Below are 17,991 nucleotides of genomic sequence, written 5' to 3' on the forward strand. Positions count from 1 at the left end.
TATATTTTTGCTGGCGCGTTTGAGGGCGTGGCTCATGCCTGACCTCGTTATAGCGAACTCCAGGCTAGGACCGTAATAATAGTAATGGATTTAATGACAAGACATAATCAAAGCATTGGAAAATGTATACTAGGTAAAGGTCGTTAGATTGTGTGTAGGGGGGGGGGAGGCGTGTGTGGATCTAGTAGCCACGAGAAGCTGTTGTTATAAATTCAGCCACTACCTGGCACAGGAGCGGGGCTGGAACTGCGGGAGAAGCTGTTGTTTCAGATTTAGCTACTCCGGACGAAGTGTCCATGTAGCACGGGCTATGGTGAGCCCGTAAACGGGAGAAGCGTAGCAACCGTTATTAGTAGTAGGCCTTCAAGAGGACTAGATTTATTCCTCCAAGGAGTGCCGGACCAACCGGGCTGTGGTGGGCATGTGGGCCTGCGGGCCGCTCCAAGCAACAGCCTGGTGGACCAAACTCTCACAAGTCAAGCCTGGCCTCGGGCCGGGTTTGGGCAGCAGAAGAACTCCCAGAACCCCATCAAGCAGGTATCAACCAGGTCTGAGTTACTGGCATAAATGGTGAGATAAAGCGAAGGCTATGACCTCTTCAACTGGGGTAGGTGTGTTGAGACCATATTTCAACCCCTTCATCCGAATACAGTGGGTTTTAATACAAAATGTAATAAGTACATTCCTGACTGTCTGCATAGTACATAAATACACTTAATTGTGCTGTTATATTTATCTACCCATATATTCTCATTTTCTGTTAATACACTCAAATTTTTTTTTGGTTGAAGTTTTCGAGTTTAATTCTATATACACAAGTTTTAAATATAAAAAGTATTTTCAGTTTTATTAAATAAGAGATTTTATACAAAATTTGAAAATATCCTGAGTTACTTTATAATTTATTGAGACTAGTTTTGTTTTATTAGTTTTATAAAAATGTAATATCAATATAGCTATAAGTTAAGTACTAATTGTAATTAATTAAGAAGCAATAAATGCTATTTCTATGCTTGTCCTCCTACACTCCCAAGGTTAGGTTAGGTCGTGGTTTTCTATACAGCTTTTCAGGTAAACTCTAATATTCACAATATTTTGGTGCGATGCTGGCGATTAAGTGTATTTATGTACTATGCCGATAGTCAGGATTGTACTTACAACACTTAGTATTAAAACGTAGTCTATTCGGAGGATGGGCTGAGAGACCACCTCATGACCTTTCTGTTCAACAACAAAGTCTAGTCAAGGTCATAGAGCGTGCATAACATGTTACTGATGGGAAGGGTGACTATCCGGAGAAAACACTAAGCCAGTATATAAAAACACTGGGAAAGGATTCATGAGTTACACGGGAGACATCTCCTGTCACGCAGGGTGCAGTCGCACCTCCACAGATCTCCAGTATCAGCTCTTGATACTGGTAATGGCTCAAAAGGGCCACCACTTACGGGCTATTCATGCCCGTGCCACCTCTTGGGTGGCTTAATCTTTATCAATCAATCGGATACGAGAGAGATCACAGTAACAAGGTTATCGCGAATAACCAAACTCATGTTGTTGTTTTTAGATTCAGCTACTCGGAACAAAAGTTCCAAAGTAGCATGGGCTATGGTGAGCCCGTAGTGGACTTACCTGGCACAGGAGCGGGGCTGTGGAACCAAAGTCAATCACGGGCTCAATATATAGCCCGTGCTACATGAACATTTCGTTCTGAGTAGCTAAATTTAAAACGATTGATTGATGAAGATTAAGCCTCCCAAGAGGTGGCACGGGCATGACTAACCCGTAACTAAAACAGCAACAGCAGCAGATACGAGAATTACGGGGCTATTCATGCTCGTACCACCTCTTGGATGGTTTAATCTTCCTCAATCAATCAGTCGATACGAGGAAGAGGTGTAGTTGTAGTTGTTAAAGATTTAGCTATTCAGGACGAAGTGTCCATGTAGCACGGGCTATGGTGAGCCCGTAATTGAGTTTGGTTATACATGATAACCTTTTTGTTGTGAAAGAGGTGTAGGTAGTAGACCAATTTTGTTACTGAAGGTAGATGCACCTCAGTTCAGTATATTTTGTGCCAAAAATCATCATAACACTTTTAAATATAACATTTTTAAATACAAACTCTTAATTGTTTGTAACCTTAAAAGATTTCCGGCAAGTCTTCCGCTTTCTCTTCCTATTTAGCTTCTCTTTAAATAATTGTATCCACAGGTTGATATAGGGTCAGATGTGACGACTCCTGTTAGCAGGCCGAGAGCTTACCCCTTCTTTGAGTATGCAAGACAATTATTTTAACGCTCGTATAAGCGTTTAAAAATTTTAGTTACACAATGCAACACAATTTGTTTCTGTGGTAATAAGTGTTTTGATTGCTTAGACAGCTTAGGGAAGACGTTTTGAGGGTGATTTTAAGGCTGCCAATTTAATCAAAGGGTTGTGATCCAGTGATTCAGAAGTCTGTAGTCTTCAGGCACCTTCAAGGCGTGTCCCCCAAGATGCTTCAGGCACCATCAAGGCGTGTCCCCCAAGTTGCTTCAGGCAAAGGTCAAAGCAAACTTTGAAGAGAATAAGAGCCATTTTCTATATTTTGGAGGCAATAAGCGGTCAAGGAACAACAACAACGAATTGCTAGTGTTGTCAAACATCAGCTGGTGTCGCCCGCCAGGCGAGACTCGACGGGTGCCTGCTGTTGTCTGTGATAGTCACGTCACCTGTAGGGGGAGGCGCTGGAAGACCCGGATTGAAAAGTAAGGTTTGTTACTCTTGTGGTCACGGGAGACATCTCCCGTCACGCAGGGTGCAGTCACCACAGATCTCCAGTATCAGCTCTTGATACTGGTAATGGCTCAAAAGGGCCACCATATACGGGCTATTCATGCCCGTGCCACCTTTTGGGTGGCTTAATCTTCATCAATCAATCAATCTCTTGTGGAGGGTTGAGGAGGGGATCAAGAGGGAATAATAGAGAACAGTTGAGAAAGGTCTCAGAGGATCGAGGGAACTAAAGTCAAAGGTGCGGTGTCGTCACCTTGGGTTGGTGGGGGAGTTCAATTATCTGTTTATTTACTCCTTTGTGTTCATCTTAATTTATTCTGGGTTACTGCGTCTTATTCCTCCGGCTCCACTCTTGTTCTTTTTTCTTTTCCCTTCTTGCCCTCTTGCTCGTCCCGTCCTCTTCCTCTCTCCACTTAGCTTTCCTTCAGCTTCTCTATTGTCTTTACCTCTTCTTCCTTTCGTTGTTCTTGCAGGCACTGTCGCGCGCAGAAACACTCGCACGTGGTCATTACTGGAGGGACTCGAGTGAAAGGTTACGAGAGGGGAGGGTGTGGGGAGGGGTGTGGGGTCTCGGGGAGGGGTGTGGGGTCTCGGGGAGGGGTGTGGGGTCTCGGGGAGGGGTGTGGGGTCTCGGGGAGGGGTGTGGGGTCTGGGGAGGGAGGAGAGACTTGATGGGGTGAGTGGTTTTTCTTGCTTCATTTTCTTCTCTAGCCTGCAGGCTGACAGCTCACGAGCCGTGATTGGTCCCTCCACACGCTGCCTCGTGCCGCCTCTTTCTCTTAATTCCTCCTATTCATTCATCTTTCTCCTCTCTCTATTCCCTCTTATTTGCCCACTTTACATTCTTTCAAGTACGTTGCTTCTGTTGCATATTTATCGGGTTTGTTCCGCTCCCTCTCCTTCTGTCTCGTTAAGGCAACAAACATTCTAACTTTTCTTTAACGCTTGAAACAATCCATGGATCCCATGTCAAGTTGTTTTTAGATTCAGCTTTAGATTATGGTGAGTCCCGTACTGGACTTACAGCCCCGCTCCCATGCCAGGTATCGGCTCCCTACCTCCCCCCCCTCATGTCAAGATTGAAGCCAACCAGGTGCCACCACGGGCATGAATAGCCCGTAAATGGCCCAATGTCAATACTCTGATTGGCAATACAATACAGATTTGTTCATTTGACCCAATGTCAAGTTGTTGTTGTTTTTTGTTTTTAGATTTAGCTACTGAGAACGAAATGTCCATGTAGCACAGGCTATGGTGAGCCCGTAACAGTGTCAAGAGAAGTTCAAGCTTAAATAGCAACATGCGAGAACGTGTGCCTTATGCAAGTTAGGTGTGGAATTAATAATCGCTAATGGAGTAAGTCGTGTAATTGAGAAAAATAGTTAAGAGCCTACTGCGGATTGCGTTTTTTGTGTGTGTGGTACACCGTAATAGTCGCCTTCTGGCAATGCACCAAGTTGGCCCAGGTGGGAACCTTGAGAACATTGACCTTGTACATAACAGTAAGGCCACAGGAATCTCTCTGGTTGTTGAAGGCTCGGCAGAACCAACAGTTCCAGCCAGTGGTAGTGCAGGTGGAGGCTGGAGTGGAGGAGCCCTGCTCAGCTCTCCTGCCGTATTCAAAGTTGTAAAAGTGGCGAGAGGGAACAAACCATACTCGAGGTTTCACATAACTTACGTAATCGCATCAATTTTTGCATCTGCTAAATGTTAAATATAATGACGCTGCACATTTTTGGCTACCTTGTCCCGTCAGGCGAGTGTCGCCGTCTAGGCGCGTGTCAAAATTTCGCGCTGCCACGCCCACCACTTCTCTCGTACACGTTTAACCACGCTATTGCCTTCGTTCTCAACAATTAGAACGAAAGAAAGCAGATCCGAGCCTTTAAACTTTCTGGGGAAAATGTATCTGATCATCATCTGGTTTTATTGGCTAGCAAGCGACGGCCAGCTGCAGAAGACGGTGACGCGAAGCTGCGTCGTCGTCGCCGTCATCGTCGTCTGGGCTGGAGGAGGAGGAAGGGAAGGGGAGGGGGTCTATAATTCTCACACACTTCCCGTGCCTTTCACTTTCGTCCGTGACGAAGGTGTGTTTTGTCGCCTCGTATTACTCTCACGCGAGCTTCCTTTCGTGTAGGTTTTCTCTTTGGTCTTCACGGGATGGTTATACTGCATGTTTGACTTTAGTCCATTAATTATGCACCCCATACCCATCTTGTGGGGGGGGGGTAGTGAAAGGGGTTACAGAGGCACATAATGGGCTCAGGGACTGAACCTCAACATTAATTTAGCTTAGCAAGTTACAGTCTTGATGAGCTAGTTAAAAAATTCAATGCACATCGTCACATCATCAATGGGTTTGAGACCAACCACAAGTACTATCTCTAAATTACACAACTGACAAATGTGGAGAGTTAGTGTCACAATTGATATGTTTATCCTGCACACCGCCCCCCCCCACCCCCCCATCCAGTGGATATAATAGAGAAGTTTAGATTTAGTAAAGACCCGAGTAAATAGTAGTTTGAAAAGAGGGTAGTTGAATTGTGGAACAAATTCCTTCTCCCCCTCCCCTCCAACCACTTGGGCTGGACGGTAGAGTGACGGTCTCGCTTCATGCAGGTCGGCGTTCAATCCCCGATCGTCCAAGTGGTTGGACACCATTCCTTCCCCCGTCCCATCCCCAACCCGTTCTCGCAAATTCATAAAGTCAATATTGACTTATTAACTACGTGCATAGGTGATATACTAAACATAATAGATACCCTTAAAAAGATTCATAGAAAACACCGACCTTACCTAACCTTGTTAGTATCTTAAGATAAGCATCTTATTGCTTCGTAATTACAATTATTACTTAACCTATACCTATTATAGGTTAGGTAATAATTGTAATTACGAAGCAATAAGATGCTTATCTTAAGATACTAACAAGGTTAGGTAAGGTCGGTGTTTTCTATGAATCTTTTTAAGGGTATCTATTATGTTAAGTATGTCACCTATGCACATATTTAAGTCAATATTGACTTATGAATTTGCGAGAACGGGTTGCCATCCCAGATCCTTATCCTGACCCCTTCCCAGTGATGTATAGTCATAATGGCTTGGCGGTTTCCCTTGATAATTCCTTCCTTCCCCTCCCCCCCCCACATCCTCCCGGTCTTCCCCGTCTATGAATGAAGGCATCTTATTTTCCTTAAGTCAGGCTTAAGTCTGTTCATTAAGTAGTGATGACGTAGATTGGCACATACTTTTCTCAGGTCTTAGACCCTACCCGGAGTGTGGGTGGTGTCTGCCAGAGTAACCTGTCTCTTCCACTGTGGCGTCTGGTGTATGTATTCACCTAGTTGTGCTTGCGGGGGTTGAGCTCTGCTCTTTCGGCCCGCCTCTCAACCGTCAATCAACTGTTGCTAATTACTACCCCCCCCCCATACACACCTAGGAAGCAGCCCGTAACAGCTGTCTAACTCCCAGGTACCTATTTACTGCTAGGTAACAGGGGCATCACGGTGACAAACTCTGCCACATCTGTTTGCTCCAGGAAACGAACCCCGGTCCACAGGACTACGTATCCAACATGCTGTCCACTCAGCCATCAGCGCCCCAGTTGGTGTTGACTGTGTCGACTCTCCTTCACAGCTGTGGATAAGCTGTGGCTGGCGTCTGTGGACTGGTGGTGCTGGCGTTAACTGTTAACGGGGGCTGTGAATAACCGTTACAATTAACCGTCTTGTTTGGGCTAACACGATCACAGACTGAACTGTCAGTCTTGCTTAACTGTTGACCAGACCACACACTAGAAGGTGAAGGGACGACGACGTTTCGGTCCGTCCTGGACCATTCTCAAGTCGATTCAATGCTTCAATGCTTAACTGCATTGCTTTCAAGTGAATAGTTATTAGCTGGATAATATGATCAACTAGGCTGTGACTCATACGTCAGGCTGCGAGCAGCCGCGTCCAACAGCCTGGTTGACCAGTCCAGCAAACAGGAGGCCTGGTCGACGACCGGGCCGCGGGGTCGCTAAGCCCCGAAATCATCTCAAGGTAACCATCTCTCAAGGTGGAGGTCAGCCAAGCAGACAAAGCTGGTTGGATACTGACAAATGGATAGACCAGGATAGAGGGATCAAAATAAAGATAGAAGGGGGCTGAGAGAGGAGATGGGGGGGGGGGGCTTGAGAGGAAGGCTGATAGGGACAAGGAAGACACTGGTGATAGACAAATAATTCAAGCCATAAAGCCTGAGGAACTTGCTGACTTACACCCTTGGTTAAGTTATTAATCTCGTTTTCTTTGCCTGCCTGGATGACCGTGATGAAATTCTCGGCTGACAACCCGTCATCGTTTTTGGCTGAAGAAGGCCATTATGCCTTGCAGAGGGTTTTTTTTTCCATTGCATCTCAGTCTCTCACTCCACTCAGGGCCTGTGTGGTTCCCCTTCTGTATGCCAACCTCAAGCTTATGGGTGTTTTCCTTTTATATTTCCTTGTTTGTTTTGTAATAAAGGTTTTGCATGTCTTGCTTGTTCAAACTCGTTAGTATGGGTCTGGCGTGAGCTGTAGGGGTGGTGGTTGTTGTAGGACGTAGTTGTGGCGGTGAAGGGTGTAGTGGAGTAGTTCCCTCTACACCCGGTCTAGTCACCTGATAAAGCCGCATTATCACCAGCTGTTGCTTATCTTTATTGTTTACTCGCTATGATCTGGGGGCCAGAGTCATAAAACGGTTACGCAAGTACTTGAGAAACGTTTCCTTCTTAAGTGCGAGCTTGGTGGTTGCGTCGCGATTTGATAAACTGTTTACAAAACACTGATCTCTCGCGATCTTCTTATTAATTAAGAACACCATGAAACGGTGTTGTTGGGAAAAATCTAAGAACATCGTGGAGATCTTCACACCTCCAGAGCATTCTTACCTTTATGTAAACCGTTCACAAGTCAAGTTTTTCTCAGACAATCCTGACATACCTCTGTCGGCAAGCCCCCTCCTACTAACAATGTGCTCCTTGTATGCATTTTATGAAAAGACAAATAACAATGATCACACAGATAATGGCAGTACTGTAGTTATTAAATAAACAAACGCGGCTGAACATTGAATGTCAGAGCTGAAAAAAAACGGATGTTTTTCACCCATAGGGTTATAAACCCATGGAACTGCCTACCCGCTGAAACCATAAATGCCTAAACATTGGTATAATTCAAATTTCATTGTTAAATGTCAAAATTCATTGGTACAATTCAGCTGGATAAAATAATCAGGACAAATCGGCGGCAGGTCCCGTGACAAGCTGCTGGCTTCCAGTCCCCACCGAGGCCACTAGAGGGGTGGTGGCCCTCTGGTAAATTTAGGTAAAGCTAATGACTGCTAACTCCATCGGCACCCAGACTCGTTGATCTAACACTAAATAAAAATATTCTGTGCTTCTCTAATTAGTATTAAATATATTTTGCAAACAAAAATATCAAAATATCATATTTGAATAACTATTAAGTAAATAGAAATTTAAGCCTGTGAATGGTTATAAGAAAGATATATTTGTATACCATTACTTTTTACTACTAAATATAGTTCCCTCATAAGGCATTTTTTTAATTGTAGGTCTACTTGACCTGTAATATAAATGAATGTCAAATCAAACACTGAATCAATGAATAATTAAGAAAGTCTAAACTAACTAACTTTTATACTTGCCACATTCTGTACAGTACTGTACATTATATACTTTTTAATAGCTCATACATAAGAAATACATTAAAGTATAAAATACAAATTAAGACAATCTTTACCTAACCTCACCTAGGCCAGTATTTTTGTACTGAAGTACAGATTTTAATGGGGTCAACACTTACCTGTAATCATTCAATTTATATTGTTAATTTAACAGGTTAAATTAACCTTATGCTATTAATTCGATTAAAAAATAATGGTCATATAGTACCATTAGAATATCCTTAGCTGGGTACTTGACATTAACTAATCGTTATAATATTCTATATGGTAATATCGTCTTTCTAGTTTTATGCATCTCTAGTTTTGTTTATTTGGCAATACAGTACATCTCTAAACCAGAAAGCTGCAGAATATGCTATGTCACTGAAAAAGATACATTACTGTAATTGGGTTTCCTGTCTTGTAATTTATCATTGTTATTAGAATTGTAATGATTTGTTTTGCTTATCTAACCATGATGAGCATTGCAAAGAAATTGGTTAATAATATATATTTATTTACTCGGGCCTTCTCTTACCATATTAAAACTTCTAAATAATCCTTTATTACCATCACCACCAACACTTCCATCCAGATTTGTTTGGTATTGAGCTTAAGGCCTATCAACTAACTGCATGATGCATGGCAGTAGCTCACTGACCAACTAGGAAGTATACTTTATTCTTGGAGTATATTCAGGAATAAAGTAAACTGTGTATACTGTATATACATCAATAAATGGGGTACACATTGCTGTGTATAATTAGCTTCTGACTCCTCCACTAGGCCCTCAATGCAATACTCTGCAACAATAATACCTTTTTATGTAGTGCTCACGTTTGTTGTTTACTTAAGTGAGTAATTGTCTCGCAAATACTCGATTCATCTGTATGTGTTTAAGAAGACATATTCATAGGAAAGTTTTATAACATAAAGCGTCAACAGGAGTAAACATATTTGTTAACAATTCACAAGGCCCGTCGGCCGAGCCAAGAGCAGCCGCAGCCTGTGCCAAACTAGTGACAGGAGTAGCAGCAGACCATTGCTTTGACACGTGTAGTGTGCTAAAGTCCAGCCTGCTGGCATCAGTTCCTAAACAGGTTTACCCAAGTTTACCTGAGTTTGTGTTCCTTAGTCACGTGAATTCATGACATTGACTTAAAAAAGTCAGTTTACCCATCTTCTGACCTTTTTTGTGTGGTAGATCTATTGGCTACCATGTAATTTGATCATCTGACTTTCGTATCTGGTGTCATTCCGATGTATTCCAGAACTAGACGTGACTTTAATTAGATGGTTATGCATTTGGCTCCTTAATTCGGCTATTTTGTAAAAAAAAATTTGTACATACGTTATTTTGTATGTACTTGGACATAGGTGCCACCTACAAGTACTAGGCTGCATATGGATAGTAATTGATCAGTAGTGGAATACTAGCTGTTCTGTATTTAATATCATAGCCTGAGTTTGTTCCCTTGGCGGATAAAAATATAGGAATTTGACTGCATAGGAGTGCAGGCGCCAAGTGGCACTACGCTATTGGCCCTGACCGAGAATATTCACTAGCAATTATCCTGAAATAACTACACACTAATGCACCTATTGTTAATTATCAGTTTGTCATGCCAAAACTACATTTATTTTATGGCAACAAAATAATTGTTGGCATGGTTTATTTACGCAAATCTGCACGATATATTAGCATGTATTTACTACTAGTGTCTGCAGAATCGAGCTATTAGCTCTTGGACCCGCCCTTTCTAACTGATCTATTGTTTCCTCTTGTCTTCTACATATATTTCTTTCTAATACACGCACATTCCCAGGAAGCTGTTCGTAGCAGCTGCCTAACTCTGATACCTATTTACTGCTTGGTAAACAGTGCATCAGGTGAAAGAAATTCTGCCAGTTTGTTTCTGCCGTGACCGGGAATCATACCCAGGCCCTTAGAACTACGACCCTGTAGTTCACTTCGACCCCAAAGTGGTGTCCACTTTGCCACAAGGCCTTGTGCTTTCACACCTGTTTGAACTGAAAAAAGCATCACAGGATATAGTGTCCACTGTATTATAAAATGCTTGTATCCAGTATGTAATTTTCAATTTGCCATGGCTGTGCTATGCTTTGACTCTATATTGTGTCCCTTTTAATTCAGATTTTAAAGGAACATGTACCATGTGTACAAATAGATTTGGCATTATTTTTGAGTAAAAAAAAAAAAAAAAAGATCAGTGTTGCACAGAGCTCCAAAATATGTCCTAATGTCAAAGCTTAATGTTACTTATTATTTCAGGTTAAAAAAAACCAACAGCGAGCTGTTATGATCCTGGAGAGCAAGAACATACCTTTCATCACCATCGACATCACCGACCCAGGCCAGGAAGACGCCAAAGATTACATGAATGAAAATGCTAAGCCAAAAGGAAACAACAGGGTCCCCATGACACCACAAATTTTCAACGAGGCCGACTATTGTGGAGTAAGTTTGTGTGCTCGTTATCATTTTTTGATCAAATAATGTTTTGACCAGTTACTTTGCTGCATGTTTTTTTTATTTTATTCATTTAGCTTACTAAGAGTGAAGTACTGTACTGTAGTTGACTGGGACCCTTCAGCCTGCCACATAAGGCCTCAAATTGTTCTATAGGATATAGAATGTCGGTTCTATAGGATATAGAATGTCGGTTCTATAGGTTATAGAATGTCGGTTCTGTACGATATGGAATATAGGTTCTATAGGATATTGAATATAGGTTCTATAGGATATTGAATATCATTTCTGTAGGATATAGAATATAGGTGCTATAGGATATAGGTTCTATAGGATATAGAATATAGGGTATAGAATATAGGTCCTATAGCGCGTAGAACACGGGGTCCTATAGCGCGTAGAACACGGGGTCCTATAGCGCGTAGAACACGGGGTCCTATAGCGCGTAGAACACGGGGTCCTATAGCGCGTAGAACACGGGGTCCTATAGCGCGTAGAACACGGGGTCCTATAGCGCGTAGAACACGGGGTCCTATAGCGCGTAGAACATGGGGTCCTATAGCATATTTCCTTGCCCGAAACACTGTGCGTGTTAGTGGCTTTAGGCATAGTATGTACTAGCTCTATCTAGAAATCCAACATTGTTTGTAACTCATTTTGAATCTGTGTACTTTTACCTGAATAAACATTATCTTATATGCAACACTGATTATTAGTGTTCTTGGACACAATTAGCATTTATACATAACCCCTACTTAGGGAAAAAACCAATGTTAACATATGATCTTGAAAGACATTGTCACATTCAGGATACACTCTGGCAACAGCATCTAGTTGTCAGTGTGGCCCTTTTTTCCATTAATGAGGAAAAGGAATGGAAAGTTCCAAAAATGAAACTGAACTTGTCATCCCCTTGGTCTTAAAATCAGTTTACAATAAAATTTATAAGTAAAGCACAATCAAGACTAAGTTTGTGTTACCTAAGGAGATTCTGATTACAATTCAGCCACTTTGAATAATTGTAAAATGTTAAGAGGACATATTGACTCTTAGTGATAATGTATACATTATACAATAATATAGTACACATGCATTTTTTAAGACAAATTTACAGCCATATTACCTGGATAGTTCTAGTTAATAAATGAAAAGCAAAATTCTTACATTTCTTAAACTTTCAGGACTTTGATGACTTGGATATGGCAAATGAAACTGATTCACTTGGAGAGTTCTTAAAACTGACAGAGGAAGAGAAAAAGGGTATCAAGATTGGCATTACTGGTATCCTCCCTGAAGACAGAGCGAAGGCAAAGAAACAGAGTGAGACACCACAGTTGACCAATGGCGTTTCTGCCAGTCGAGAGGTAGGGGTGCACTAACCCAGCTTGCAATCGGCCTTGGATGTGGTGTATGTAGCCACCCACGCATCAGATTTGTGCTTTGGTGTTACCGTATATGATTGCTTGTTTAGTTGCAATGGGCTAACAATGAGTGCCAGTACTGTACCGTGAATGTGTTTTTTTTTTTTTTTAAATTGCATATAGATTTAACAAACTGCGTTTCATGCTACCATCTCCATAAATTACCCAAATAGTTCCTTATGTGCAAGTTTTATGCATTACTTATTTCTTTGTTTACTGCATAAGATTGATCTGCTCAAACAATTATAACCATGTGTATAATCTCAATCATCTCGTGTAGCCATATTTTCTAAACTAGTTATTTGACTCCATATTTATAAAATGACAAACGATGTATGGATTAATAGTTTGTCAAGTTAGAGCATTCAAATGTGTACTGAAGGAGAGTACATGTAACTTGTACATGTACATGTCTTGTAACTTTTATGTATCAAAGTATTTAGCATCACTTGAATACTTTATAAAAGTTCTGCATTCATAACTGTTATCTGTGTATCCAGAACAAGACAATTTAAGATTGCTTTCATAAACTTAGATGTTCAGAGCTAGGATTCAGAGAGCATTTGTATCCACTCAAAAAATCTGTACCTCAGACATGGTGGCTTAGTCTGCATTTAATGGTTTATGAGCTCCAATAAACTACAAAGTTACTAATAACATTAGTAACCTTGGGTTGAAAATGACCTCGTTGTGCAATTCATAAATACATAGGCAGGCCCCCCACCCCCTGTTTAATCAGGGTAAGAGAGACAGATCTTGCATACATGTAAGTAAGTGCTCTGTAAATGCTGGCCCAGGTTATAGTGCAATGTGTGTTGGTTAGTAAACATCAGTGCTGTTCCTCCTGTATCATGAAAGTTGATCATACTATCCCAGACAATAACTAGCACAAGAGCTTGGTCTTATAATTTGCTGGAGTAGGTTTCATAAATAGATTTAGCACTATCACATCTATAGATAGCTAATACTTGGCTGACCCCTCTTTGGTGTGTCCCAGTGCAACAGAACATTTCTAATACTGTACTGTATGTATTTAATTACCATATATAAATTCCATGGATCTAAAGCATTTACCCATGGGAAGATTGACAGAATATGTTGGTTTTCACTGTAATTTTTTTGTGAAGTGTTTACATAGACTAATAGTTTTGTACAGTACTGTATTCAACAAGCAACAAGGAATATTGGCTAAAAATTTGATAGAAAAGTTGCTCATAAGCTCAAAAATAGATTATTGCTATATGCATTATACTTTTCAATTGCACTTACTGTCCTATGTTTGCTGCTTATAAAGGAAATCTTTAATCTATGATGAGATGAGAGCTTTTTACGATAAAGTCCAGTAACTAAATTAGGACGCCCTTTACATTTGAACCTAAAAAAAAAAAAAATCTTAATTATAAACCCACTTGCTAGGATAAATTTATGCTGCTACACTTTGTTTGACTCGCTTTAATTTCCATACTGAGGTTTATGTTGGGGAAACAATCACACCATTTAAGTGTGTGCATAACGGCATAATTTTGAGATAAGCAATAATTTTTTTTTATCACTTTCAATGCTGCTTTAAATTTGTCTTTTGAGATTTCTGCATAATTGGGTGCATTACTAATGCTTGTTTTAATATTTTCTGAATACCATTTTTAAAACTAGCAGGTAATAAGCTGACCTAAGGAGTGTGTAGGGGTGTAGGAGACCTCTGCTATTCAAGACCAAGAAATAGATCACTGAAAAAAAAATTAAGTGTAGGCAACAGAAAAACATGTCTAATTATGGCTGGCTTTATTTAACTACATGAATCAGTTATGCACAAATGTTTATGTAGAAATATAAAGATTTTTAAATAAAATAATATTCTCACTAGCAAGTAAAATTATATTTTTTGTCTTACAGTAATAGGTATTGTATTATTTTGGTCATAAAGTAGGTATAATAAAAAAAAATTAAATTTAATCATGTTAAATTATTATTTTTACTTTCTAATACCTTGTGTATCAAAATTAAAATATGACCAACACAACCAGGAGTAATAATGCCTAGGTTAAAGTCCATGAAACAAAACATACAGTACTATTTTAATAGGCAGCCCCTCAAGTCCATATGTTTGGTGAAATGCCATTTTCATTGCTTTAAATATGCTTCTCTGTTGCATAATTCAATACAGTTGGTGTAACACGGACACATTATCTCCTGCACCTAATCTTGGCACACTGTGCTGTCCCTCCCTGACCCAGCGCGCCAAAAAATCCTAACCTACGTATTTTCACTATTCTCCCACATTACATCAAATTTACATCTTCAAAATGGTTCTGGTGTAGAGAGAATTATAAATTAAAATAATTTTGGCCATTCTCTAGGGAATGTGTGTTGATCGTCAAACTGCAGGTAATTTTACATGAACTTTTGTTTAGGTGATTAGATATGTACAGAATGCAGATTTACTAATAATGTCTATGGCAATACTGTTTACTTTATTGAATAATTTAACTATTATCATTATTACACTGACTAATGTGTCACATGCTTCATATAATCACAGTGCAGTATCCAAGAAGAATTTCTTGGAATACTGTACAGTATCCAAAAAGAATTTAAATAGGAATGATAGGGATTCCAGTTGAAATAGGTCTTGATCTTCAATTTGTATATACAGTGGTACCTCGGAATGCGAGTGTCCCTGTATGCGAGTTTTTCGGAAGACGAGCAGGATTTACTCCAAAAATATGTCTCGGAAGGCGAGGGTTACCTCGGGACGCAAGTTTGTTGATACGTGTACAGGCCGACTGGCGCGTGGTGGCATGGCGATCGCGCCTCAGTTTACCAGTGTCTCGTGTCCAGTGACTATCCCACCTGAATTCTTCACAAGGATTTACAGTTTTTTATCAGTTTTTTGGCCATTTGAGCATAAAAGTTGTCATTATATATCTTGCCATGGGTCTCAAGAAAGCCATTGGTAAGGTTCAACCTAAGAAAATAGCTGTGAGTAGAGGATGTCCCTTCTTGATTAAGAAAATGTGTGAAGTATGGGAAGAACTGCAAAGTTTTGTTGAAAAAACTCACCCAGATAAAGCTGTAGCAGGCCGTTGCATTGACCTTTTAAATGATAATGTGATGTCTTACTACAGACAAGTGTTAAAATGTAGGGAAAAACAAGTGTCATTAGACAAATTCTTAGTAAAACAAGCAAGTCCTAGTGGTATGCAGGCAAAATGTGCCAGAGTGTGCATACCAGTGAAGTCCTCACTACCTGATGTGATAATGGAAGGGGACTCCCCTTCCAAACAGTAACTCCTCTCTTCCTCCCACCTCCTCACCATCTTCCATACGCCTACAGCAATCAACAGCAAGGTAAGTAATAACTTGAACATAGTTTTGTAGGTTTATTTAGATGAATTAGGTATAAAAATTTAGTTTGATGTGGGGTTTTTGGGGTAGTCAGGAACGGATTAATTCATTTCCCTTTATTTCTTATGGGGAAATTAGGTTCGGAATGCGAGTTTTCGGAATACGAGGCGTCTCCAGGAACCAATTAAACTCTTAAACTGAGGTATGCCTGTACAGTACTATACTCAATACAGTAAATTGAAATTATCATTACTCCTTATCACAAAATAATTGAAGTTTATATATAGTAAATATGGAGAAGATCGAACTCGGTGTTATTTTCTACACAATTGAACATAAACTGTAAATACCCGGCAAGCTTAAATTTTCTAGCATTTTTTTTTAGTCATTACAAAATTAAGGATTTCATCCTCAGTCACCAGTAGAAATGCCCACTATTGGAGAATAAAATTTTAAGATAAACGAGTCAATTTTTTCTCCATGCACTTTGTTTATCTTGTACAGTAGTCAAAGTGGAATGAATAAGTTGGTGAATATTAGTACTGTATTCAGACATTTCCAGAGTCGAAAGAACCTAAATTTGAATTCATCTACTGTCAGTGTCATTCCTTGATAGTCATCCTTGCTATACAAGCTTAAGAGAGACCACCAAGATCCAACATTAAGGACCACTAATAGTCAATATATTTATGCTCATAAAAATAAAACTTAAACTTACTGGATGTTGGTGGCGAGACTAGTAGCTTCAATAAGTGAAAAATTGTATTGTAATTATTAGTTTTGTGCATCGGAATTTGTAATGTATTAAAACAAATCTTTAATGGTGATTCTCGTGAAGCATGTTACAAATCATTTGTGAATTAACCATACAACTTGTCTTTTATGTTCAGTGTGTTCAGTCTAATGATCATTAATAAGTTTCCAACAAACTGGTCTTATATCTATGTTAACAATCAGTAGGTTAAGAGAACTACAGTAGTTTGTAACAATCTTTTTCTCTCTGTAAAATATATATTATGCATGTATTTTTGTTTTGTTTTTAATTGTACTTCCAGTAATAAAGCTCTTATCTTTAGACATCTAATTAACATCTTTCATTATACTCTTCCAAATTGTTAACTAATATACTAGTATATTGGTTTAGTGCTTAATGTTACATAAGGACCTCTCAAAGTAACAACAGTTGACTAACTACCTAACAGTGTTTCCAATATTCTATTAACTACAGTATTTAAAAATCTACAGGATATCTCACAAATCTGGAACCATGAGATGAAATTGTTAAACACCTTATATTGTATTTTTATTTTATACATAGACTGTGACCAATGTGTGTACCATCACGGATACCTCATCTACATCTCTGGTCAACAGTCAGTGTGAATGATGTCAAGAGTGATGTTTTCAGACTTATGGGACACCCTGTGTATTAATATTCCACTTAGGTGTGAGTTAATTATGTGGAGCTGGAAATAACAATACCTACCATAACCAAAAAATGTGTATAACAGGAAATATCACAGAATGCTTCATTGCTTTTGTTGATTATCAGTGCTTCGTTATGTTTGCTATCGCAGTGGCTTCGGTATTAAAAGTGCCAAATACAGTACAGTATAGCTAAATGTGCAAAAATTGTATTAAGAATTTTTTTCAGATATATGAATTTGCTTTAATTTGGAATATCCAAGTAAGGGTTGTATAAAAGTCGACAAGACAATTTGAGAGAATAGAGAAACCAAAGATGTTTCGGGTCAAAAGCATGAGAATATGAAAGCTAAAATATTTATATTTTGTATTGATAATTTGATGGGGAGAACCTGATGTAAGCAAAGGTTTTCAACGTCATTTATTTGTTTCAGTAGTGTGATTTTTTCGTATATCGAACACTATGTACTAATTAAGATATATGGTACAGTACATGGAATACTGAGAACCTGTTCTTACCTTTCCTCAGGGCTCAATCAATAAAATTTGTTGTGGAAAAATTAACACTACTGTATTGCTTATTTTGTTGGAAATTGTTTGCATTTGCGACTGGTTTAATATGACAATTAATAAATTTTATATTTGCATAAACAAATTAATACATAAACATAACATAAAAAGCCTCGAATATAAAAGAATAAAAATTTGGTATTCCAGGATTCTTGCTTCTAATGTGGGTTGTAAAAAGAAATCGATGGATATACTGTAAAGTTATGTTTTATTTAATTTGTTCTCTTATTAGTCATTATTCTTAAGTCTG

At 39.4% G+C, this 17,991-nt stretch overlaps 1 protein-coding gene across 1 annotated transcript in view; it reads left to right on the forward strand.

Moving 5' to 3' along the window:
* The window catches only part of Sh3beta (SH3 domain binding glutamate rich protein Sh3beta), a 65,995-nt gene that overhangs the window by 39,710 nt on the left and 8,294 nt on the right, over positions 1–17,991 (forward strand). The window contains exons 2-3 of the mRNA XM_045768004.2: positions 10,783–10,968; positions 12,162–12,344. Coding sequence (XP_045623960.1) covers positions 10,783–10,968; positions 12,162–12,344 — 369 coding nt within the window. The remainder of the gene's footprint in view (positions 1–10,782; positions 10,969–12,161; positions 12,345–17,991) is intronic.

This window comes from Procambarus clarkii, chromosome 91 (genome assembly GCF_040958095.1).
Source record: "Procambarus clarkii isolate CNS0578487 chromosome 91, FALCON_Pclarkii_2.0, whole genome shotgun sequence".
In the NCBI taxonomy this organism is placed as follows: Eukaryota; Metazoa; Arthropoda; class Malacostraca; order Decapoda; family Cambaridae; genus Procambarus; species Procambarus clarkii.